The 24062-nt window shown below is 41.3% G+C and overlaps 3 protein-coding genes across 4 annotated transcripts; 1 reads left to right on the forward strand and 2 right to left on the reverse strand.

Moving 5' to 3' along the window:
- Positions 1-265: 265 nt before the first annotated feature.
- On the reverse strand, positions 266-4665 carry LOC136433512 (mediator of RNA polymerase II transcription subunit 6-like). Its single transcript, XM_066425799.1, has 8 exons — positions 4537-4665; positions 3978-4137; positions 3180-3271; positions 2725-2807; positions 2455-2494; positions 2131-2208; positions 1792-1941; positions 266-1430 (listed from the first exon to the last, which is right to left on the reverse strand). Exons 1-8 carry the CDS (start codon positions 4592-4594, stop codon positions 1276-1278), a joined length of 816 nt encoding a protein of 271 aa, XP_066281896.1. The 5' UTR covers positions 4595-4665; the 3' UTR covers positions 266-1275.
- A 392-nt stretch (positions 4666-5057) lies between these two features.
- Positions 5058-15003, forward strand: LOC136433507 (uncharacterized). The gene is made up of 13 exons (XM_066425793.1): positions 5058-5356; positions 6878-7024; positions 7685-7831; positions 8338-8495; positions 9020-9113; positions 10173-10370; positions 10579-10638; positions 10852-10995; positions 12435-12665; positions 13074-13264; positions 13722-13942; positions 14128-14418; positions 14674-15003. The coding sequence occupies exons 1-13, from the start codon at positions 5284-5286 to the stop codon at positions 14963-14965; spliced, it is 2247 nt and encodes a 748-aa protein (XP_066281890.1). The 5' UTR covers positions 5058-5283; the 3' UTR covers positions 14966-15003.
- LOC136433509 (dimethyladenosine transferase 2, mitochondrial-like) lies at positions 7278-24051 on the reverse strand. 2 transcript variants are annotated; one of them, XM_066425795.1, is made up of 11 exons: positions 23758-24051; positions 22564-22957; positions 22280-22345; positions 22013-22104; positions 21451-21598; positions 20996-21144; positions 20451-20543; positions 20205-20279; positions 19688-19836; positions 19108-19303; positions 7278-7975 (listed from the first exon to the last, which is right to left on the reverse strand). In XM_066425795.1, exons 2-10 carry the CDS (start codon positions 22952-22954, stop codon positions 19111-19113), a joined length of 1356 nt encoding a protein of 451 aa, XP_066281892.1. In that variant the 5' UTR covers positions 22955-22957; positions 23758-24051; the 3' UTR covers positions 7278-7975; positions 19108-19110. The 2 variants fall into 2 exon arrangements, with proteins under 2 accessions (XP_066281892.1, XP_066281893.1); XM_066425796.1 differs by having other exon boundaries at positions 19092-19303.
- Positions 24052-24062: the final 11 nt, after the last annotated feature.

Genomic DNA, 24062 nt, shown 5'->3' on the forward strand with positions numbered 1-24062 from the left:
TGCGCTGTCGAATTTGAAGATCGGGTGTATGGGTCTGGGAAGGTAGGGATGGACCATCCAATTTTGCATGAGGATTATAGTCTGGGATGGGAGAGGCCATCCATTTCATATTGTAATAGAGGATGGTAGAGAGGGATTGTGCGTCTTCGGTCAGGTTGAGGGAAATCTACTAGTATGACATGTCAGTGAGGATGGGGGAGGGGGAAATCCATTTCATGCCATTTTGAGGGTGAAAGCATAAATTCACCAAAATATAAACTACACACCAGGTTTCAAACTGTTTATTTGATAGCAGTTCTTAACAAAACAGAGGAATACAAAGTGTACCATGTGTTACAAAAAGGCACAGGGCTTAGAGTGTACAAACGACCGTTTTTGCAAAGAATGTAAAACAAGAACCAAATCATTTTATAGCCAGTACAAAGGCTACGAATTTACAATTCTGTGTCCCACTTGTGCCATTCAAATCAAATCAACTGACAGCGCACGACCTGTGATTGCGATTGATAGCAGTACTGCAGCTGATCGGGCTTGTTTATATTTTGGGATCCTATAGCTAGAAAATAACAACAAAAATACTAGTCAGACGCAAATGACACGTTTTCTCCATGGTTTCGGATTCAGATTTATCGGCTATAGCTGTAGATATCCACCATCTTCATTATCATACTGCCAGATATGGAGATTTGTAATATTGCCATGAGTAATTCCCCTTACAAATTAAACTAACCAATAAAGAAATGGGTGCAGTCACAATGGCAGATAACAGAGGGTCCAAATTCTTACAAAAGAATGTTTTATTACATGTAACAGTGTGTATGGCAGATGTTATTTTGTATGAAAAGTCCACTTCTATTGTGGCAAGTGACTCTTGAAGTGAGGCAAAGTATCCAATAGTAGTGTCCAATACATGTATTGAGGATATAATGAAAGCAGGATGTTGATAAGTCAGAGATCTCACTTCTATCTTTTTCAGTCTAAGCTCCCCACTTCATCCACTGTAATGATTTCCTTAAAATAATACTTCAAAGATTCTTACTTCTCGTTGTACAGGGGAGTAAAAGTTGTACAACTTCCAGTGGTCTGACAACAAGCAATGTAATATAGGAACACAAAAATACACTTGCACAAGATATTGTCTCTGACAACCACGACACATGGACAGTCATGGACTCTCATGTCAGTCCAAATGTACTCGAGGACCACAAAGATCACAAGTTAACAACTACTCAATCTAATCTTATATCATGTCTAGTTTAATATATATAATCTACATCAGCTCTGCTTTGATAATTTCATTCTCTTCTCAGGTGGTTGCATGGACTGGTTGGACCGGGAGCCTGAGCTGCTGTGGTTCTGGTTTGGGGCATCCTCGGACTTCTCTTCTTTAACTTGTGCTGCCTGCTCTCCTGGTTTCTTGTCTTCTTCAACTGCAACAACAAAGACGTCTCTGTTACATTTCCTTTTTACATAGATGTCTCATAGATTAAGCAAAAATAAAGCTTGTTACTGACTAATTAGCAGCAATCCCGCCGCATGTCTGTGAAGCTGGTGTGTTATGCCAAACGGCGGTTATACAAGTAATGCTGATACAGATCCCATGTTCATCATATGCTTTATATTTTTATAACTTTAGGAGAAATGCTCATCCGAGATAACTCTTTTGAATTTGAGAAACTTATTAGAAACAATTATAATGTGAAATATGTGATTTGAGTGGAAATGGAACAGAGATTATATGAATCCGTATTCATTTATTACACCACAGGTCTCCCCTTGGGTAAGACTGACCTGGAACAGGCTGGTCTCCTCTCTTGGGCTGTGCAAACTTGGGTGGGAACTTGTCTGCCAGCTCCCCCAGCAACATGTCCACTCTCTGTCTCTGGAACGCTGAACTCATCTCTTCTGGCTTCTTCTTACTACCCTGGGACTTGGACTTATCTGGAGAGCATGTGCAAGGTTGTGGTATCTTTTACACCGAGTTTAACAAAGTGGCTGTTGTGTGGAAGAATTATTTTATATTATATTTACAACTGTAATAACTGTTACATTTGACAGATGGTTACCATCTACAACATCGAGCAGAATTCAGGACATTCAATAAGAAAATTACCACATTGCTGCACTCACCTTCTCTCTTTTTGTCTTCTTTGTCTTTGAACTCCCACCAGTACCCCTTAGATGGGTGATATCTGGAGTAGGACAGTGCTGGAAGCAGACAATACAAAGTGCCTTTTAAGTATTTCATATTATCAATCAGACTGACCAGGATGCGAAGCCATAGTTTCTCGAGACTGACGGCTGCCAACCATTATCAATCAGGCACATACAATCCGACCATTTTTCCTCTGGCACATTCCTACAGTAGGAACACATATAACTGCTGAGTGTTTTGTGGACATCTATTATGATGTACACATTGAAACCATATCTATAAAAATGAGCTGCACTCACCTTCATCAAAGGCAGACTGAATGTTGTGAAGGGATGTCAGCTATAGACAGAAGGAAAATGCAAACACGCAGTCTTTATTTTCAATTCACAAAACATAGACAATGACAGCTGACCTACTACTACTGAAAAGGTGGCAGCAATAGTTACTTATCAAGAAGGAGGGTTGAACACAGAGATGTTTTCCTGTACATATACTAAGCACCAATACTGGTAGGTATCATCATATATTTAAACTTTTGAAGTAATCTGCAGAGATAAGGCAAGTCTTACCAGTCTAGAGTTGAGCACAGAGTACAAGTCAGGGGCCTGATACACTACTCCGGCTATGATGTAGTAGTCTGCTAAAGGGGTAACTGTGGAGAGAATGGTCCGATTAAAATTCATCCCAATCATCGGAATATGATAATTATATAACGTAATATCAATAAATGCTGACAGTATTGCTATCAAAATACATATCTGTTGGCAAGTATCATTTTGCTACTTTAGTAGAGTTTGCTTGTAAATCTTGCCTTGCTGCCTGGCTCTGAATTCCTGTTTTCTTTTCTGACTCTATTGTTGTTCAAACACAGGTATGATACAACAACTAAAACTGTTTATGATACCTACATCATTGACCCTTATTCATCTTGTCTTGTGCTATATAATTTCTTAATATCTCAGTGTCTGTGAGCTTATATCTCATTTTCTGACCATTCCAAAAGTTTCTTTTCATACCAACATACCTTGTTGTTGTGAGTGCCTATGTTGTTTCCTAACCACATACAGGATGGGTTCCTGGGCATGAAGTAGGATATACTCCACTCCTGTCATGTTACTGTAGAAAACAGAAGACAAGTAAACATTAACTATGGTACCACATACTAGTACATGTATTATGGTGTTGTGCTTGTTCTTAGGTTGGCCACATGAACCTGGTTAGGCTTTCAATACTTGTAAATCTACCTGAACGATGATATGTTTAGAGAAAAATGTGTACAGATCCTTTCTTGTGAATTAAGGGAATCGATTCTTAAGGGCAACAATGAAAAATAAAAGGAGTGTCTAGTAGGATCCTTTTAAACTTCTTTCCATCTCCCTTTTCTCTATCTGGCTGAGACATGACTGACCAGTACTCCCCAAAAGTACAAGAAGAATCATTTGGTGTATGTTCAAAATGTTGGTTGGCTTAAACTAAAGTTTTACTGGTACATGTACCTCAATCACAACTTACAGGGGGTGGGCTGAACCAACATGGGCAACTTCCCAGCGTCAAAAAGGAGTTGGTGTTTAGTTTTGTCACAGGATCTGCCAAACCATCAAGTTGTAGGGGAGGGAGAAAGTGCAACAGGAAGTGGGGGCAGAAGACAAGGGTTGCCCCCGCCCCCACAGCACTGGGTAATGTGATGGTAAACAAAGAGTTTGATGAAACCACAACTACCTCTACATTGGATTGGATATGATATGACCAACAAAGATATCAATTCATTTTCTGATAGTACAGCATGTAGTATACAAGAGGTACTTCAGTGTGGTTCTCCTACTTTAACTGTTCTGGACTGAGTCTCTGCATCTTGATGATCTCGTTGTTGCAGCTCTTGTCGTAGAACGGGTTTGTTCGCTCCGAGAAGTAGTCCAGCACGTTGGCTGGGCTCAGCATGGGGATCCACGCACTGTCGTGCCACGAGATGGACAGGGGGTTTTCTGGGGATCAGAATAGCATAGAATAAATTTGTTATATTTACTGGAAGCAACATCTGCACATGAGCTGGGCATGTGAAACAGTGAAACGGTTGTATGTAGCAATGCAGTAGTGTCCTACCAAATAATTTGATGAATTTGATAATTATTCTGGGTCACGGGGTGCGTGCATACATCTAATATTAAATCATGACAGCCCAACCACAAACACTGTTAACCATAAATTAATATCTGCCCCCCTCCCCACCTACATTTGGAAACCGGAACGAAAACCTGTCCATTCAACTTGAACAATAACCAAAGGGGACGTTTTGCCTACTCAAACACAGTGGTCCTCTGACGATCAGCGTCACGTTATCTTCAAGTATCTTCGGAAATCTAAAGGAAAGGTGGCTGACATACCTTTACTCGCGGATGCTTGGCTTCCATTGTTGTTAGTCGCCATCATGGAACGTACCATTAGCCCCTTTGTGGGGGGGTTAAAAGGGCCGGGGCAAACTTTACTTCCTGCATGGATGGCTGGTGGAACGTGTCAGCACAGGCGGGGGGATTTCCCCCTGTTTTCCCCAGACTCACCTGCAAAAAGGCTGTTTCGCGTCTCAAGGACTTTTCACAAGTTCTGAGGTTTCGCGTTGGTGAAACTTGCGTGGGGGAAGAAGTGAAAGAAGCATGCGAACATTGTCAGTGTGTTTTGTTTCGTAAACACAATAACAAGTGGGCGGGGGCTGCAAAAAGTTTCGACGACGGTGACGTAGTTTCCGTCGACTAGTTTCCACAGTCTCCAATTTCCGCCACAAATATACAAGCACATGTAGTCTTGTAGTTTCCCCTGTTCACGTTGTTGGCGTTCAAAAGCTCAACAAGGCGGAATACTAGTATCACCTCAGTGATTTAGTAGCCGACATCCTTGTTGTCAGCTCGAACGTGAACCCTCAGGGTACAGATCATACGGTCAGAAACCGCAGGTTATCTCCCAGGTCTTCCCAGCAACGCACCCCATTCTGTTTTCACCTGTATTTATAGGTGATGAGTCATTGGGAGATTCCGTGGGAAACCGAGGGGGAGAGAGAGTTTCATCATGATATTTGCTTCACTTTCTTCGAGGAAACAGTACAGTAAGCACGTCTTTTGCAAGTCTCTTCGCGGAAAATGGTCGTACGACTTGTACTAGGCTACTCTGCAGCCCTATTTGTGTTGACGGTGAGCCTGGTTTCTGGCAAAGGTGAGCGTGATACTTGTCTCTAAAATCATACCTATAACGTTAACAACCTATTTAGATACGGCGTATAATAATCCAGTGTCGTACTTGTGTGAATGCTCATAACAGGAAATCGTCTTCTAGAGAAATGAAGTTCTAATTAATTGTGTAAGTGCTTTAGAACTGCTTGAAAACGACTTCGGCGAGAATGACATCATTACTGATACATATAATAGCATGATACTAATTACTGATCAGGGGTAACGAGTAACAGTGTAAGGCCTCAAAACCAAAACTTTTCGGGCTAATCTCCAAGCAGATCTCTACGGGGGCAAAATCGTATCAGCCGGCTGTAGATTCTGGCTGGCTGATACGATTTTGCCCCCGTAGCAATTTACTTGGAGGTTATTTTCGGGCTACGTTCCACGGAGTCCCATTCTCGGGAAAGAGAACGTTACCGCCAGGCCGACGGTTGAATACAAGCCTTGTGTCGGTTTATAGCGCCGTAAAGGCATATTCATTAACCTTGCTGAATGTTAAGTTTCTCCAATTGGCCAAGGAGATTATGTAAAGCCGGTCTGGTATCATAGATTAAAAGAGTGACAGAGTTAAGTGCTAACGTCCGACTATAAACTGGAAAGAAGTTAAGTTTATCGTGTGCGCGCGTGTTTCTGCATGTTTCTCGGACTTCCTTTTTTTGCTGACGCCGGAATGAATCGCTTCCGCCGGTTTGTAACTTTCGCTTTTTACGCAACTATTCTATTATTATCAGTGGTAATCCCATTACGCAGTGAGTCGGGATTACCAGTGGTTACAGAATGATAAATATAACTTGTGTGGTGCAGAATGCTTCCTCTTTTTTTAGGTCACAATATCAATACTGAGGTCAGATTAAACCCGGCGTTTTTTGCCCTCCTTAAAAATTAAATCTTCTGAATATAGAATAAGATAGGGAGGATCCGGAGATGTATTTGATGGTCCCCTCAACTGTTACTACACGATTGTGCTAGTTTGTCGCACTTAAGCTTGTACCATACATTTCATCCGATACTGTGCAATCAAGTTTGACGTCATCGTCTTCTAGGGTAAAAGGGTAACTTCCTGTTTTGGATTGTGGGTCAGATTAAGATCGACAGAGGGCGCTTTTCCCCGCCTTAAAGCACGCTGTGGACAGAGCCTTTGACCTTTTATATAGGGCGATGATGGTTCTACTATTTCATTAGTCAACAAACACTATCGACATGAACATAAAACCTGGCAGACTCTAGCTTCATTTTTTCTCTTTTTCCTCATACAAAACGGAAGGGGAAACCATTAATATACACAAGAAATGCCATGGCATAAACTTGAACGTGACACGGAGCTCCCGAGTGTAGTATTATGTACTTGCTCTTTAAGATCTATAGTGGTTTGATCTATCACAGTATGCCTTAGGTGTGACTTATGTTTCACGTAAGGTTATGAGAAAGAGATATATGTATGGTACGTTTATGTGATTAGCACTTTCTTGATAATTTAGAGAGCAATATGTGTGATTAATTACAGGTGTAGTGTCTAGTGTGCTGCCCCACTGCGATGAAGGCCAGAAGCTGTGTTTTGGAGATGACCGGAGCCTTGCCAGGTGCTACAATCCCGACAGCCAGAGATGCTGTGATGGTACTCCTATTGTCAGGAGATATGGAGAGAGCTGTGGTGAGTATCCTAAGCAAAGACTTGGCAGGAAGCCATGTATCCACTTTATCTGTTTGTTTGTTTGTTGGTTGGTTGGTTGGTTGCCTGGGGAACAGGGCAGCTTTATCAACCCTCTAGTTAAGTGCACTGGTAATTCCGAGCGATGAAGTCTCAGAGGGGTTGGCACTTTTCTTATTTGACCACACATGGATCCAAACAAATAAAATCTTGTCCATATGTAAAGAAGTAAAGAAACATTCAAAGACTGCAGCAGTTGTGAAGCAAGATGATACTTTAATTCTAATAATCTGTACACAAATACCACCCTACTCTACTGACTCAAAGAGCCCAAACTGCATTTGTATGTAAAGTAAATGGACTGAGAGGTTATTTTACAGTTTAACATACAACTCCTTGGACAGGATCTATAATGTATATGTATATGTACCATCTTAAACTTCTCTATACTTCTTTTTCACTGGGCGTTTTGTTCTGTTTATAGCACAATAAAGTCATCTGATGGAATACTGTCAAAATTAATACAGTGTAAATAACATTATCTGTTCACCTTCGCAAAGAAATCTGTCAGATCCTGTTGTTCAATGATATACATTGTACTGTAATGTACATGTAGGCACCATTGTGTCTCATGTTGTCAACAAGATGTTGTTCCTTGTGTAGCTGGCCCTGACTTGAAAGTTTGTGGTTCAACAACATACAACTGGACCAGTGGAGAACTAGACTGCTGTGGGGGTGAAGTCTACAACAGGAGGCAGTCAATATGCTGCGAGGACAGTATATGGTCTGTCAGGCACGGGCGCAAGGAAGGTAAGGATGAGAAAGTAGATGGCACAAGAGAATACATGCACTGTGACCAATGGATGTGAGATTTATGTAACCACCAGGATCTTGACACTGAAAAGCTCTTCATGTTGGCTGAGTCTTGTACATTGCTGGCTCTTCCCTGTCATCCTGAAAGACAAGAAAATTACAATCAATGTTTGGTAGCCAAACACTGGACACCAGAAAATTTCAATGAACCGCAACTTACAATTGTCAATCTGATAACTTAACAATCAGATAACTATCGAATATCGATGGAAATATTTATCACATTTGTTAATCTGTGACTTTGATTTCAACAATTTGGCAAAACATGCAAGTCAGAAATGCCATGTACTACAATAATCAATTTTACAAACCTCGTGACTGATAAAACCATTTTCTGGCTTATCACATATGACAGAGAAATATTGTGATGGAAAAATGTCAATAAATGCATTCTGTGAAATATTTTGGTCAGGAAATGATGGTACACATGTTTGTTCACTCAGATTTCTTCTGCTGTGGTACTGACTACATTAACAGTACCACTGATAAGTGCTGTACCACCAAGTACCACCACAAACACCCCACACCTTACAAGTTCGACCACCACATGTGCTGCTCCACCCAACATGACATCACAATCTCAGACTGGATGCTAACAGTGGTAAGATGAAACAAGTTGTTTGCTCATGTTACAATAAGAAAAACCTGTTAACTCTTTAAAACTGAAACTCTCATAATTCTGCCAGACACCCTAATAAGCATATGTCAGGGTAGAGACTATGATCTGGTAGAATTGGCGATTCTACCGGTAGAGATCCCCATCAGAGTTTCTGTTGACAGAAACTCCTATCGGGATATGTGCTGGTAGAGATTCTAATTGGAGTCTCTGTCAACAAATACTCTGATCAGGATCTCTAAGATTCTACCAGATCGAAGCCTCTACTCTGACATACATGTATCTACACGTGGTAATTTCCAGTAAAAGCTACCAAAGACCCACTGTTTCAAAGTCAGAACAGAGAATAACTATTGAGACACATGTCAACTTAGACCTACATGTAATGGAGTTTCTGACTTGCTGTGATCATTCTGTGATCATTTCAAAATACCGGTACACTTACTACTATTGAAGATGCTACACAGGCAAATACATGTTTTACAACAAGAGGTCTTCTCTTTTGACAGGACATAGCAGAGAAAACCTGCTGTGGACTTGAAACCATGTACAAAAGTGACCCTGAACACATGTGCTGCAAAGACAAGATTGTCAAACGGACGGGTGAGTTTATCACACTGACGTAATCTGTACACGTGCAAGATGCACGTCAGTGACTTAGGTACAAGTAAGTTTATATAGTGTGTACTGAAATTCAAACACACTCAGTCTAATCACCCTCTGTTGCCAAGATCACATCTCCAGGCATAAAAAATAAGATCAATGGCTAATCTATTGCGGGACAAAAGGTATAAGGTTATACATTATACCTCTTTTCTGCACCTAAATAGTGCTGGTCACATGTACTAGTAACATACATTAAGAAGAAGGAGGACAGTTAAGGGGAAACTGAGGGGGTAATGAAATAAGAATGTCTGTCTTTAGTAGCTACACTATGGCACAATAGTATGTACATATTAGGAAGTGTTGTTAGATTATACGTTGCTTTAAAATAAGTCTCAGAAAATGTTCTTACTTCTTGGAAATGTATTGACGTCAGAAGGGCCGATGACTCAGCTCTTGTTTGATCAACATTTCCTGCTAACTGGACACAGATAAATGAGAACTGACTCTGCTGGCAAACACTGGCCAAACTGTTAAGTTGCTTGTTTTTCAGAGTTTGCTTGTTGCACTTTCTTATCCTAGTCCCTGCTGTCTAACTCCATGACCATACAAAGTTGGTGCGAAATGCCTATCTAAGCAACCTGACAACAAGAATTTGAACAATTTGACACTTACATGCACATCTTGACAGTTGTTTAGCCAATGATCACGAACATGGATTAATCCTACAGGAGATAACATAATTATATCTTATTCTTACTTCATTTCCCCAGTTGAAAAATAAAACTGCGTTGCTGCTTTGAAGAGGCCCTGGGCTTCCAGATATCAACTGTTACTTGAGCTTCTACACAATTACACAAAGTTGACATAAAAATGTCACTAACAGGATGTGCACAGGGTATAAAATGTGCTACCACACCACATCACCCCAGTCATCAGCTACACTCTCCAGGCTGAACTAGAAGTTCATACAACTGTTTCAGAAGACCTTCCAAATTATGTGGAAGACATTCAGTTTCAAGGGTGTAAACGTATATTACTTCCTGGTGTTTCTAATAGTGGGACAAGCCTGCTGTGCAGACCACGGGCTGTTCGACGAGTCGACCCACATGTGCTGCCAGGGAAACAAAACTGTGAAGCGGAGTGAGTGCTGCCAAGGGCAAGTCCATTCACCTGAGGAGGGGAGGACAGCATGCTGTGCAGGGACAGCCTACAACCCAGATACACACTCCTGCTGCCAGGACACAGTTGTGAATGGTAATATCATCAGTTTGCTCATTTGCTAAGAGCTATGTCATGTCTGTCCTGTTTTTATTGTCTTTTCCACATTTGATCAGAAGACAAATCTGGGACATGTACTTTTTAACAAGCTTACTGTTCTCAATTTTGCCTATGACAAGGATTCCTTAAAGACATTTTTTCTCCATAAGTGTTTAAAAAGTTCTCTATCAACTGCCACTTACAGGAACTGGTCAGTGTTGCGGTAAGACTGTGATGGACCCCAACACGGACTCCTGTTGCCAAGGTAATCAATTAAACATAATCTTTACCAACAGTTTTAGCATGTCTTCTCATAGCTTTTGATTTCTCTTGACTTTGTTTCTTATTCCTCAACTATCTTTGGTCTGTTTTATTACTATTTCATACTCAAGGATATATATGGATGTAAATGGTACATGATCCAAGTATCATGAAGAAACTATATACAAATAGAAGCTGATGTATTGGTGTCCAACAGATACAGTTGAAGAGAATGCCAGTGTGCCACAGACCAGCCCCTACCATAGCTGCTGTGGCTTCCACTCCATGAACAACCAAACCCACACATGCTGTGCAGGTATGGCTGTGCCAAAGGGCGTGGGGAAGGCCTGTTGTGGTAAAGGTAAGTCCATATCTATATTGTACCTAAATAGGGTCCCCCGAAAGTGCGAAATGGAACGAAATGGAACGAAATGGAACGAAATGGAACGAAATGGAACGAAATGGAACGGAATGGAACGGAATGGAACGAAATGGAACGAAATGGAACGAAATGGAACGAAATGGAACGAAATGGAACGAAATGGAACGAAATGGAACGAAATGGAACGAAATGGAACGAAATGGAACGAAATGGAACGAAATGGAATGAACTAAAACACATGTAACATTATGAGGCAATTAACGCAAGCGTAATTTCATTATTCATACAGCGTGTTTGCGTGTTGCAAATGGAGCCCCGCATGCAAATGAACCGCACCGGAACCGTGCACGTGGGCGCGCTACCGACAGGTTGAATCAAACTCCGACTTCCTAGTTTTATTTACATACGGTTTTAGTCCATAACTAGTACGTAGCATATGCATATATGCGCAACAACGATTTTTATACAACCAATTGTTCGGCTGGTCGGCTGTCGGAGAAAGGACCCCTCCTTATAAAGATATGCAAATAAAGCTCTGCGCTGCGTCACCAATCTGACATTTCACACTCCATTCAATCACGGACGTGGACTGGGAACTACCTCTGGAGAAATTTCTGCTTCCTTGTTCACGACAAAACAAAGGGACGGTGTGAACGAGCAGGACATGTATTTCCGGTTCACACAACACGCAAACACGCTGTGTAAATAATGAAATTACGCTTGCCTCATGCCCTCTTGGTGAATTACGAGATGCAATGTTACCACCAACTTCTGTACAATCTAGTCCTTACTTCGATACTCACTTCCGTTAGCTTGTCTTCCCTGCTTTTCTCAGCAGTTCATTTGCAGGTAGTTGGTAAAGTCAAGGAAGAGCGGCCGAGCTCTTTGCACGCGGCGCCCCCATTTTCAGGGATCCGGAGGAATCTAGCCACAAAAAACGCGGCAAAAACGTTGTATTTAATATTATCAAATAGATTCAAGAAATAAAACACGTTATATGATGTATTTACTTCCTGTTCCGATCTACTGTGAATGTTACAACGTTCCTTATATTTCTCTATCTCCAGGTATTTCATTTCATAATGTTACATATGTTTTAGTTCGTTCCATTTCGTTCCATTTCGTTCCATTTCGTTCCATTTCGTTCCATTTCGTTCCATTAAGTTCCATTTCGTTCCATTTCGTTCCATTTCGTTCCATTTCGTTCCATTTCGTTCCATTTCGTTCCATTTCGTTCCATTTCGCACTTTCGGGGGACCGCCTAAATACACCTCCGAATACTTTTCTACATGCAGCTATTTTGCATTGACATCGAACAAGATGGGAAGTACAAATGTATCAGTGTTTACTTGTTCAGTGTGTATATTGTACATTATAATGTCTTCAAATCCTGCACTGTATCATGTGTACACTTGTAGCAACCTACCACAAGGAGTCTGAGCTGTGCTGTGGACCTAACCATGACGTGATACAGACCAAAGTCACCAACAAGACCCAGTGCTGTGGGTCGGGGACGTTTGAGTCCGGTGAGGAGAACTGCTGCGTGGGGAGGAGGACCAGCATCATGATCCCAGCAGGAAGGGAGTGCTGCAGGACGGAGGATGGAGAGTACCAGGACTACGATCCGAGGAATGCCACCTGCTGTGGAAGTAAGTTATGACAACAGCTACGCTGAGGTCTTGCATTTTCATAATCTCATCTTGTCGTGAATGTTTCACGAATTGCATTTTTTGCATCATAACCCCAACAAAAAGCTAAAACAGTCCCAAGATGATACACATGTCTTAGATTTACCTATTTTTGAGGGGACTTAATTTCGCGGTTTGAAATGTAAACCACTGCAAACATTTCAAGATTTATAGTCTATTGAAATTACATGTGAAGAAGCTAAAGGTATGGTCTACAAGCTAACATGAAAACATCATGAAAATGTGTAAAGGTGTGAGATTACTCTTTTCACTCTCTCCATCTTTAACTTAAGTTGTTCTGATGAGCCCTAACATCTGTCACATGGTTGGCACTTTATTGATTCTATTATATCATCTCCCTCTTTACAGGTCAGGTTCATGATGGGATCCCAAAGAGCAGAAAGATGTGCTGTGGTGAAACCATGCGGACAGACCAGCAGCTCTGCTGTGAAGACAACTACAAGAACTACAAAGTTCTTGCAAAAACGGGTCAGGGAGACAACAAGTGCTGTCTGAATCATGACACCAATGACATCTTGCCATACAACAGCAAAGACAAGGTACGAGTCTATTATAAAGTCTGTTTTAGACAATTTCATCATTCCATCTTTCCATGTGCTAAGTCCTTCTCAACTATCTTTCTTTCTTTCTGCCTTTCTGCCCACAGTCTTGATGATGACTATTCTGGCATGCTGTGAAAGTTGTGTTAAGTGCCTTTCCCAAGGGCACAAGATTGGTGACACTGCGGCTAGCATTCGAAATGCAGGACCACTTGATTCTGAGCCAAACATGCTGCCATTGTGCCACATGACCCCACTTACTGTATAACTGTCTGTCTACATCCAATTTGATCTTATGTAACCCATAACTTAGAATGGCCAACGAGTTATGCGGTGACCCTTAGTATAGTACATAAAAAAAAAGTTAGGAATATATTGAATACCACATGATATTGCTACTACCAGTATGAAACATGGCTTGGTGAAAATTTTCATAGTTCTGCACTCTATTTCTCAGGTCTGCCTCCTTGGTGAGCTGTCTTTCATACGTCGTGGACAGCTGCTGTGTGGAAGTATGTACTACAACCCTGGTGAGAAACTCTGTTGTTCTGGAGTTCTCCACTCCAAGAGGGAGGAGCCAGACAGGAGGTGCTGTGGGCGGGGTGTCCAGACGTACTCCCCATCACACCAGTCCTGTTGCGGAGGGCGTGTCAAGGCAGATCCAGAATATATCTGGGGGTACGACAACTATCAGCTGCAAACCTTACATCACTGCTTTTACATATTTCTCCTGAACACATTAAGGAAAAAAAGTAATCATTCCTTGACCGGTTGACCCATATGTGAAATTTGCATCCAAGCCCTATCAAAACCTGAACTACAAAATGTAGATGATGACATCTTCTCTTTACCGAATCCCACAGATGCTGCAGGGGTAGGTTCTATCACAAGAACAAGCATGATTGCTCAGGACCCCATGAGACACTGGTTTCCCTCTTGGCTGATGGGGAGGCTCCCACACCTCCTCATCCTGACATTCAGACATCTCCAGCTGAAGAGACGATCACCTGTGCCGGTAAGAAGTTCCGCAGGTGGAGTGAGGATGGCCGAGAGAAGAGGTGCTGTGGTGAGAGGCGGTCTGCTGGGACATACTTCCCACAAAACCAGACCTGCTGTGGATCCAGGGTCTCTGACCTGCCTGATGAGATAGCCAGGTAACTACAAGTTTTCCATGATTCTACTCATGATAACCTTTTGCTATTCACAAGGCAGACCAATATCACAAGCTGTGTAGGCCTACAGTACATGAAAAGGCTTGTATCCATATAACTGGAAGAACATGTCGAGTAACTAACCAATGTATTGCTCATACATGTACATCTACCAATAGCATTTCCCATAATGTCTGATCCACCCTCGCTTGTGCCACTCTCATTCTGTCATGACTTGCATTGCTCTCTTACTTTTAGCTGTTGCAGAGGGGTTGCATATGATAACACCACACACTGCTGCATCAACCGGAAAGTACAGAACTGCACAGACCAGCCGACTCCTCCTTCCCCTACACACACCAAAGAACAGATCTCCTGCATGGGGTACAAGCATGACCGGTATGATGAACAGGGTAAAGAGAGAATGTGCTGTCGACGTGGCACCAACAGCTATACTCCTGCCACACAAACATGCTGTGGCAACAGAGTGGCAAACATCCCAAGTTCCAAGGCTGGGTATGTTACACTGGTTCTATGTGTAAAAATGTAGCATTTTAAGTTTATCAGAAAGCCCAGGTCCTACATGCAAATGATCATTCAAGATCATTCAGTACAATGTAATATCAGAAAGTCCTCTTACAATTACTGATGACCTCTATCACCCATCTACATGTAAGTGTATTTCAATCATTAAAACTTTAAACTGGGGAATTATAAGTAAGGTGCAATAAAAGCACTATTGTTTTCATCCAAAACCCATCCATGTATACACAGGTGCTGTCAAAGACGTAGGGTGTCGTACAGTAAGGAAATGTACAGATGCCGCAATGGACGACTGATTCCCCTGCCTCAGCCTCAGCCATCTTCACCTCCTAACGATACTGTTGAGATTCCTTCTGAACAGCCAGAAGGTGAGAAGACACGTCTATACAGATTAGGATTTTCTAGTTTCAAGTCCACAAAATATCAAAAGAGAGATTGAATACTGAGACACCAGGTTCAAGCATGTTGTGTTTTCTAAGTGTATGTGTAGTATGTTTGCTCCTTGGATAGACTCTCTTCTTTTGTCTGGCCTAGTCTTATGTTGCCTTTATGTTGCTGTTTGTTAACAAAGCTTTTGCATTGTTTTCTTTCTGTTGTAATGTTGGGCTTCCTAGGTGTCAAAGTTTGTTTGTTTGTTTCTTTGTTCATCTATCAAGGCACGAGCACCACCCCCATCTCTACCCCGCTCTCTCCCACCACTGCAACCACCCCAACCCCAACAACCACCCCCACCCCAAAGACCAACCCCACCCCAACAACGACCCCCACCCCAAAGACCAACCCCACCCCAAAGACCACCCCAACCCCAAAGACCACCCCCACCCCAAAGACCACCCCAACCCCAACAACCACCCCCAACCCAAAGACCAACCCCACCCCAACAACGACCCCAACCCCAACAACCACCCCCACCCCAAAGACCAACCCCACCCCAACAACGACCCCCACCCCAACAACCACCCCCACCCCAACAACCATCCCCACCCCAACAACCACCCCCACCCCAACATGGAAACCCAACTACCATGAGTGTGGTGGTAAGGAGTATGATCCTACGGCATACATCTGCTACAAGAATAAGACATTATTCAAGGACAAGTATGATCTCTGTGATGGCAACCTCTACATCACCACCAAGGAGAAGTGCTGTGCTGGGCGCATCAGGAAGTTGAGGAAGCGTAAGACAGAATGCTGTGGTAAATGGCTGGTGAACCCCAGGCGTGTGGACTGCACTGACAACAAGCCTGTCAAGAGAACGGGTACTAGAAGGGTACATTCCTATAATTGCTGTGATTCACCTAATTCTCTCTAATTTCCAACAGTTAGTCAGAATAACAGAAATCACATCTGAATGTTCCTGCTTTCCTCTCGCTGCTTTTTTCATAAGTGGTTACTGGCTGTGGCACAATTGTACTGTATCAAAGCAATAATTGGGTTTCTGAAATCAGGTTGCCTGTGGCTTAAGACACCCTAAACTTTCTTGTCAAAGTTAACCATACCCGTGCACTGTTTCTGACTCCTTGGTGCTCAGTCATTCACTCTGACTTAAGTTTCATTCTTGACATGTATTTATTACAGAAATTAATTTCAGTTTCTTGACTCCAGGCAATTGTTTGTTGAAGTGTATGATTGGAAAATGACAATCCAGACTAATACACATTCAAAGAAATTTGAGCATGTCATTGCTAAGATACAGATACACACAAAGACTAAAATCTTGCAGCTTATTTTATATATCTTCACCCTGATGACCTGCAAATGTTAGGACTGTGATAAAGATACTTAATTGTCTTAATGACTGCATTTTTTCTTCTCCAGTTGCTTGTGGCAAAAAGTGTGACATCAAGTTCAAGCGCAGGCTCGATTGGAAATTCCCTGAATGCTCCAAGGCACACAGTAAGCAATGCTTTTAAATCAAACCTTCTGAAGTCTTAGTAGTTATCAGAGTTCCTTCTGTTACATGTCTAACGGTACAAGACTACTTTTTGTATTATTGCTGAATTGCAAAAGCTGCTATATTTTCACTGCTAATCTTGAGAGCTTTGGAATAGGCTACAGGTGTGATGATCTTTGTTAAAGTTAGTGGTAGAATTATATAATTCATTCACTACCATACTGCCTGGGAAAATCATGCATAAATTTACAACAAAGGCAAGGAACACATATGGCAGCAACATGATTGTTATGAGAAAAAAAGAAAGTTCAGTCAAAATGAAAGACAGGAAGGAGGCTGAAAAGTAACCTCTTTTCTTCAGCAGTCCAATTTACTAGTAAATACTGTATATGTACCTGAACATTAACAATTTCAAACTCAGGAAAGTTATGAATTCCCAATGGCAAACTCAACCGTCTCCCCTTCATTCCTATCAGTATTCTCAGCACAGGTTCAGAAGAAGGTCCCGCTAAAGAACACCAACATGACAACCTTCATCCTGACAGACATTGACGACGGAACAGCAAAACCCAAGGGACCCACCAACAACAACAAGATACCACTTCAAGACAACCTATCTATGCAGGCTCACAGATGCCAGTGCCCCACTTTTCGTGAAGGCAGGAGATATCTATTTCTAACAGATTCAGACATCACTAGTGGTGCCTTCATATACGATCCGCTTGAGGATGTGGTGATAAGGTACGAATATAAAAGGATGTTTCTTATCAAGAAATTGCACAAAAAGGGAAAGTGTTACGGGAAGAATTACTACCCAACTATTTGAGTGACAGGAACAAAATCAGTCTGCATTGAGATATGCAAATGTTTGAAAACGAAGATGGATTTTATTTTTTACCCAAGACTTGGACAGTTTTAAAATGATTTTAAGAAATGTTGGGCAAAACTACATACATTCAGGTCATCAGAAGTTGTCAGCTTAAAATCACTGCTTACGTTTCAGCATTCCTAAGTTTGTATGACCCTTGTTGTAATCATTGTATTTAATATGTTTGTTGGCAGCCAACATGAAGAAAATATTTGTAGTTTGAATTGAAAACACTTTCCCCCTTTGTGTAACTCTCTGTGAGAGCATGAGTCCAGAGAAGTGCTTGTGTAGACAGGTGATTATGTCCTGTCAGTGTGCTGTTGAACTGCATTTTTGCCAAAAGGAGCTTTAGTTGCGAGCAGTGTGCTACATTTGTACATGTCTGATGAAAGCTATGCTGGTTATTCTGCTGTATTAAGTTATAAGTTATTGTAAGTATTTCAGTTTGTAGTTAAACCATGCTTTCATTAGTTATATGGTGTGATTGGTTTGATAAGTAATTTCTATGGATATACATGTGTATCATTCAGAAGTGGAAATTCTTTGCTCACTACCAGGTGTAGTGAGACTATATTTTAGATCTTGCAGGCAGCTATTGATTTTTTTGGAACAACCGTTTTGTATGTACATAATATTAGTTGGCTAAGTTTTATACATTTTAAGAATCTACTAACAGAGCTGTACATATCTTTATGCAAAAAGAAAATTCGACTTGAAATACCTTTCATTTCATACTAGCAGGAATTAAAGATTAACCTAGACGGTAGGGTCTCACACCCTGTATTACTAGCATCTGATTTTAACCATTGCCAGTATAGACACTACATAAACTTTTGTCAGAAATTTTTCGGTATTAGTTTCTAAACTGAAAAACTGCTGCCAGTTCAAATGTGTGATGAACAACAGATATATTGTATATCACAGGTAATTACTGTATATAACTAAGCAAATAACCCAGTTTGCATATAAGACTTGCATTGCAAGTTGACCACTATTTGCCATAGTTTATCTCAGCTTTCTCCAATTGTACCATATTGGACTAGTGTTTATTTGATGTGAACATTATAAGTGCTGGATACAGCTGTTGTTTCTACTTTGGTGAAGTGAAATAAAAAAAAACTCTGAAAATGCCATAATCTCATGATTCTCATTTTCAATAATCAAATCTTAAAACAATCATTATGTAAATTTCCCAGACTAGATATTGTCTATGTGACTGCCACTATGTATAGTTTTTAATGACTACAAAGGCTAGAAACAGACAGGGGACATCAAAAGAGACAGTAGTAACACAACTCAAGCAGTTGCTTGAGCAACTTTTGTATTGAGTACCTGGATTTTTAACCTTCATCAACGTAAGTAGTAATGAACCTGTGGCCATATCTACCTGTCACGCTGCCCTGTTGTTGATGGAGTGGATCTGTTCGTAGGCCTCCTCCTCCCACCAGGTGTTGTGAAAGCTCCCACTCTTCAGCAGCAGTAGGAACAGCTTCATGAACTGTGTGGGTGAGAGGTCGCCTGCTCGCATGTCTGGTCTCAGACCAAGGTCTGACAGAATATTCAAGCTGCCGGGCACCCAAATTCTGGGGGAAAACAAAGCAGAAATCTTTATCACAGTTTTCCACAGTTTTCCACCACGTATAGTAGGGGCATCCTCAGTAGATAGCTTCAAACAACCAACGCTTGCAGCTAGATGTGCAAAGGTTAGATGTGACAGATCTTTTAGTGTAATATAAACAGTTGATGTCATGCTGCATGCCTGTGAAACTGGTGTGTTACGCCAAAGGGTAGTTACATGTACATTTTGTATACCAGAGATACGGATACATGTTGGAAAAGACAATTCCTAATACAGCTAGAGGCCCAATCATGGAAGATACCATGTCATGTGGACTGAAAGGCAGCTAACTAAGAGATATCATGGTGCCCCCATAGTTGGAAGACCTTGTAGTTGTAGTCGTACTTACTCCATCCTGTCTGTAAGTTTGGCCCTGGGTTTGGCCATGAGCTGTCTAACAAGGAAGATGAACTGGCTGCCATTCTGTGGGGTCAGTCCCTGGTCAAACAGGGTGGCCTTGGGGGTCAGCCTCACCAGACACATGTGGTCATTCACAAACTGTGGAGAACAAAACAGAGAGAACAGAATCTATTCATCAACCTGTCTAACACAAAAGGATTTAAGTAATTACAGCTCCAAAAATCTTTATCCATTAACAATTATATTCAAGACAGTAGTACATATCAAAGGAATCAATGGCCAATAGATATGTGTATATTACTTTGGGAAAAAAAGACAATTGCAAATCAGTATCCAGTTGACTTCCTACTGAACTATCACCATTCACTACATGCAAGAAAAATTAATGATTAAAGTTAATTTAAGTCAGATTTTGTATATTTATGTGTATTTAACAAAACACATATGACACAATTTTTGGTTCTTGTGTATGTTTAATTGTAGGTGCCAAGAGGTTTACAGCTCACCCTGTCTGCATTAGCCTTGTGCTTGTAGCTTGTCTTACCCTTGACTTGTACAGGCAGAAATCTAGAATTGGGTTCCTGAGTGGGAAAATGGGACAGCAGATTAGATATTCATCATTATTCTTTGTCTATGTTGACAGTTTAATACTACCCTGCTGATTAATCGTTTAAAAAAATCTATGTTAAAGCCCCAAAAAGAGTTAACATTAGATTCTCATGAGTAGTAAAGAAGCTGCAATGCTATCATACCTTAAGAAGAAGTTGAATGTCAAAGCAGGCTTGACATAGGATAGAGGTGCTCTCATACACAACAAGGTCCACACCTGGTGGAGCTGTAATCATCTAAAGGTGGGAAAGGTAAGCCATATTATTATTAGAACTAAAAATGATAAAATATGTGAGGCAATCACAAACCTTACTCTGTCTCAAAGTTGAACTGCAATTGTCAACACAAAAATTGGACTTACCCAAATTTAGCTCCAGTCTTTGTCAAGGAAAGATAAAGACTTGAGCTGATTATGATCAGTCAAATCTTTGGGTAAGTCCAATTTTTGTGTTGACAATTGCAGTTCAAGATGACTTCTACCAACACAGATGAACTTTCAAGTGAAGTACAAACCTTACTCAACCTGGACAAGTAAAATGGGCTGCATTATTCATGGGTGGTAACATCACTGGCATTATTGTGGTGACCTTAAGACTTAAAATACAATTCTTCATGACAGCATATGAAATTACAATATTACATGTTAATGCCAGACAGTCATTTACAGTTAAAATATGAAGGTACCTACATTATACACTTTTTCTGTTATGAAGAGATTGAGCTCCATACGTCCATACTCGAACAGTGATGATCTCTCCAGGACCCTGTAGCACATGTGTCTTAAGTGTGTCTTCTCCTTCTCCTGGGACAACATCCCCACAACTCGCACAACCGCTTCTGGAAGCGACACAACAAGAATCGTTTTACTACAGCACCTTCTACAACACTGATAATACCATACAACACTGATAATACCACAACCTGAAAAATCACACCCTACAGCAACTACAACAATTATAAATCCATATCTAGAATTGATAAAATTGCTAGCAAGCTGGGTTACCTTCAACATAATCAATTCTGGGGGGAAAAGCTAAAAAAATTTTCCTGGGTGACAAGGCAGCTCTGAAACTTTTACACATTCCGTAAATAATCATGTATACAGGTAACAAGGCTTCAGTTACTGATAATTGTGATTCATACCTTCCTTCCAGTGAGCAGGTTGAACTTTGTTGAACAGTTCTACAGATGAGATAGCTGGCTGTTTGACGACCCCATCTCCCAGTGGGTCTATCCTGAAGAAGTCTGCATACTTTACATGTAGTCTCTCCCCTACGTGCTTAGCTAAAGCCTGTTGAGAGTAAAAAAAAAGTAGAAACAACATTCCATTAGCTTAGCAAAGAAATATGTAGATTTCAGTGATGTGTAATGTAACTAAACAATAAATTTAAGATGGATCAATCTTAGCTTGCACTGTCGTATCTTTTATAGTCTTAACTAAAACATTACACAATTTTTTTCGTATCGTTTGATTTAAAACTTCACACTTGTAAACTCATAGCAAATCTGACATAATTGTGCTGCTGTCATTTTTTTCATGTATGATGACAAGCAAGTCAAACATAATCTGCCTGCATCTATTTTCCACCATGTAAGCTAATCATGACACCTTGTCCTGATTAAGACTCATATCATGCTCCCAACAATCTGGGCAGCATCAATGATAGAAATACACTGTATTGTGAAACCACAGCCAGGATCTTACCATGCTGTATGGCAGAAACACTCTGTCATTCTCCAGGATGAGGATCCTGCTGGCTCCAGCTGCAAGCAACTCTCTTGTCACAACACCAGGTCCTGTAGAGACAAGAAACATTGCACAGTGCTTTATACACACATTCATTCTTTGACAGAGGGGAATACTACCAGTCTATCAATATGTATACATAACATATATCAATACATCTTAATTTTGTCATACTAAACTACAAGTACAACATGATTAACATAAACTTGGATAAATGCCTCTTACCAGGATTGAGCTCAAATATCCATTGCTTGTTCTCTGAGAGATCTCCCAGGTGGTCAACTACAACAGCTAAAGGAGGAGGAAAACATGGTATGATGCATGTGAACTTCTTCCGTAACACTTAGGAAACTGACTGCTCACACATGTTTGTACATTTGTAGGTGTGAATCCTAAACACTAACTGGGCAAAATATATATCTCGGCAAGAATCAATACCCAATCAGAGGTAAAAGTAACAAGACCCGTATCAACAATGGAAGCATGGAAAATAAGACCTACAAAAGTACCTGCTAGTGCTGGATCTAGGATGTACTTGTTCTTGATCCTGGACTTGAATACCCTCCTGAGGCACCCATGCTTCTTCATCAGTTCCTCTGTGGATGGTAGTGGAGGCAGTTGCAGCCCTGACACCAACGTTCTTGTTGGGAGTAGGAGAACTCCATTTCTGTACTGTCCAACTAAACACAGCAGCCCACTTCTGGGTGTGACAGCACAAACTGCAGAGCACCACCATCTCACACAAGCACTGGTTGAGTTTCTGTGGCAGTTCAGGCTGTGAGTGTGGAGCTGGTTTCCATGGAGAAGTTTAGATGCTACTAGAAACCTGCTGCACACCTGCCTACCAAGATGTATCTGCAGCAATGGGCATTTGCTGACATACAGGCATGTGGCCATCATGGTCTGAAGAAGGACAGAAAGGGCAGTACACAACCTAGTTAGTTGTACAGTTAACAATGTGTCCAAATATCTAGGCATTGATTGAATACATGTATGGCAATGGTTATTGACAGGATCATCCTGTCAATAGCACAAAAGAATTGTTATTGAAAGGAACAGTGTCAGCCAATCAGAGCTTCCTGGACAGGTGGAATTTCCTGCCATGACAGTAGCCCTTAAACACAGACGTTTGGGGTGACTGTCAGTTTTCTACGGCTTTTTTGTTGTTGCTCTTTTGCACTGTTTTCTGCTTGCTTGTGCATTCTAATATGGCCAAGCAGGATCATCTTGTGGATGTCCGACGTTTAGACCTTTCACCAACTTGGCACATGGTTAATAAGCCTATTCACGGTTCCGAATACGCATGTGCAGTGTCAAAGGTAAAGGCCCCTAAGACGTAAACAAAACCCGTCTGGGCGTTGTTATGCAAATCTAGACAATGTGGAGACGGGAACTGTTTACAAGCCAAGGGCCTTCACCTTTGACACTGCACATGCGTAATCGGAACCGCGAATGGGCTTATAAAGCCCAACACCCTGGTCAACTAGGTCAAACACACTAACCCTAAGCCTAGGCGAGTTTACCAGGGTGTTGGCCCGACTTGCTAAAGGGCCGGATCGCCCTGATCCCTCATCATGTCAATAGTGCAAGAAAACGTCTTATCGACAGGATCATCCTGTCATGTACAAAGCGGACATTACTGGTGATACTAGTAAACCTAGCACGGGCGTTATCTTGAAAAAGAAATAACTAGCACGGCTTACCTAAATCATTTAACATTGAGTTGTCCGATCAAGGAGGTTATACAACATGACGTCCGATTTGATTCCTCGCAAATCGTAACACGCCCCCCTCCCCAACTCCTCTCCGTTTTCCTCCACCAGACCACTATAATGACTGTTTAAAACGTCCGTATATACTTTACAGACAGCTTATTATTCTTAACATAATGTAACGCAAGCGACACACTACAAAAGTGGATCACAGATCATCAAAATCTCAAGAGTCAGTCTGGGTCTGGATTCGCAGGAGTTCGTACGTGACTTCTGACCTCAGAATAGAAACAACG

Source organism: Branchiostoma lanceolatum, chromosome 4 (assembly GCF_035083965.1).
Source record: "Branchiostoma lanceolatum isolate klBraLanc5 chromosome 4, klBraLanc5.hap2, whole genome shotgun sequence".
Taxonomy (NCBI): Eukaryota; Metazoa; Chordata; class Leptocardii; order Amphioxiformes; family Branchiostomatidae; genus Branchiostoma; species Branchiostoma lanceolatum.

Coding starts and splice junctions, on each gene's coding strand:
- LOC136433509 (XM_066425795.1), bottom strand. CDS start 22,954: ATGATGGCCACATGCCTGTATGTCAGCAAATGCCCATTGCTGCAGATA. Junction 22,105..22,279: donor GATATTTGAGCTCAATCCTG/GTAAGAGGCATT, acceptor TTGTCTCTACAG/GACCTGGTGTTGTGACAAGA. Junction 21,599..22,012: donor TGTTTCTGCCATACAGCATG/GTAAGATCCTGG, acceptor TACTCTCAACAG/GCTTTAGCTAAGCACGTAGG.
- LOC136433507 (XM_066425793.1), top strand. CDS start 5,284: ATGGTCGTACGACTTGTACTAGGCTACTCTGCAGCCCTATTTGTGTTG. Junction 10,996..12,434: donor GAAGGCCTGTTGTGGTAAAG/GTAAGTCCATAT, acceptor GTACACTTGTAG/CAACCTACCACAAGGAGTCT. Junction 13,265..13,721: donor CATACAACAGCAAAGACAAG/GTACGAGTCTAT, acceptor TCTATTTCTCAG/GTCTGCCTCCTTGGTGAGCT.
- LOC136433512 (XM_066425799.1), bottom strand. CDS start 4,594: ATGGTACGTTCCATGATGGCGACTAACAACAATGGAAGCCAAGCATCC. Junction 2,808..3,179: donor TAGGCACTCACAACAACAAG/GTATGTTGGTAT, acceptor TTCTCTCCACAG/TTACCCCTTTAGCAGACTAC. Junction 1,431..1,791: donor AGGAGACCAGCCTGTTCCAG/GTCAGTCTTACC, acceptor TTGTTGTTGCAG/TTGAAGAAGACAAGAAACCA.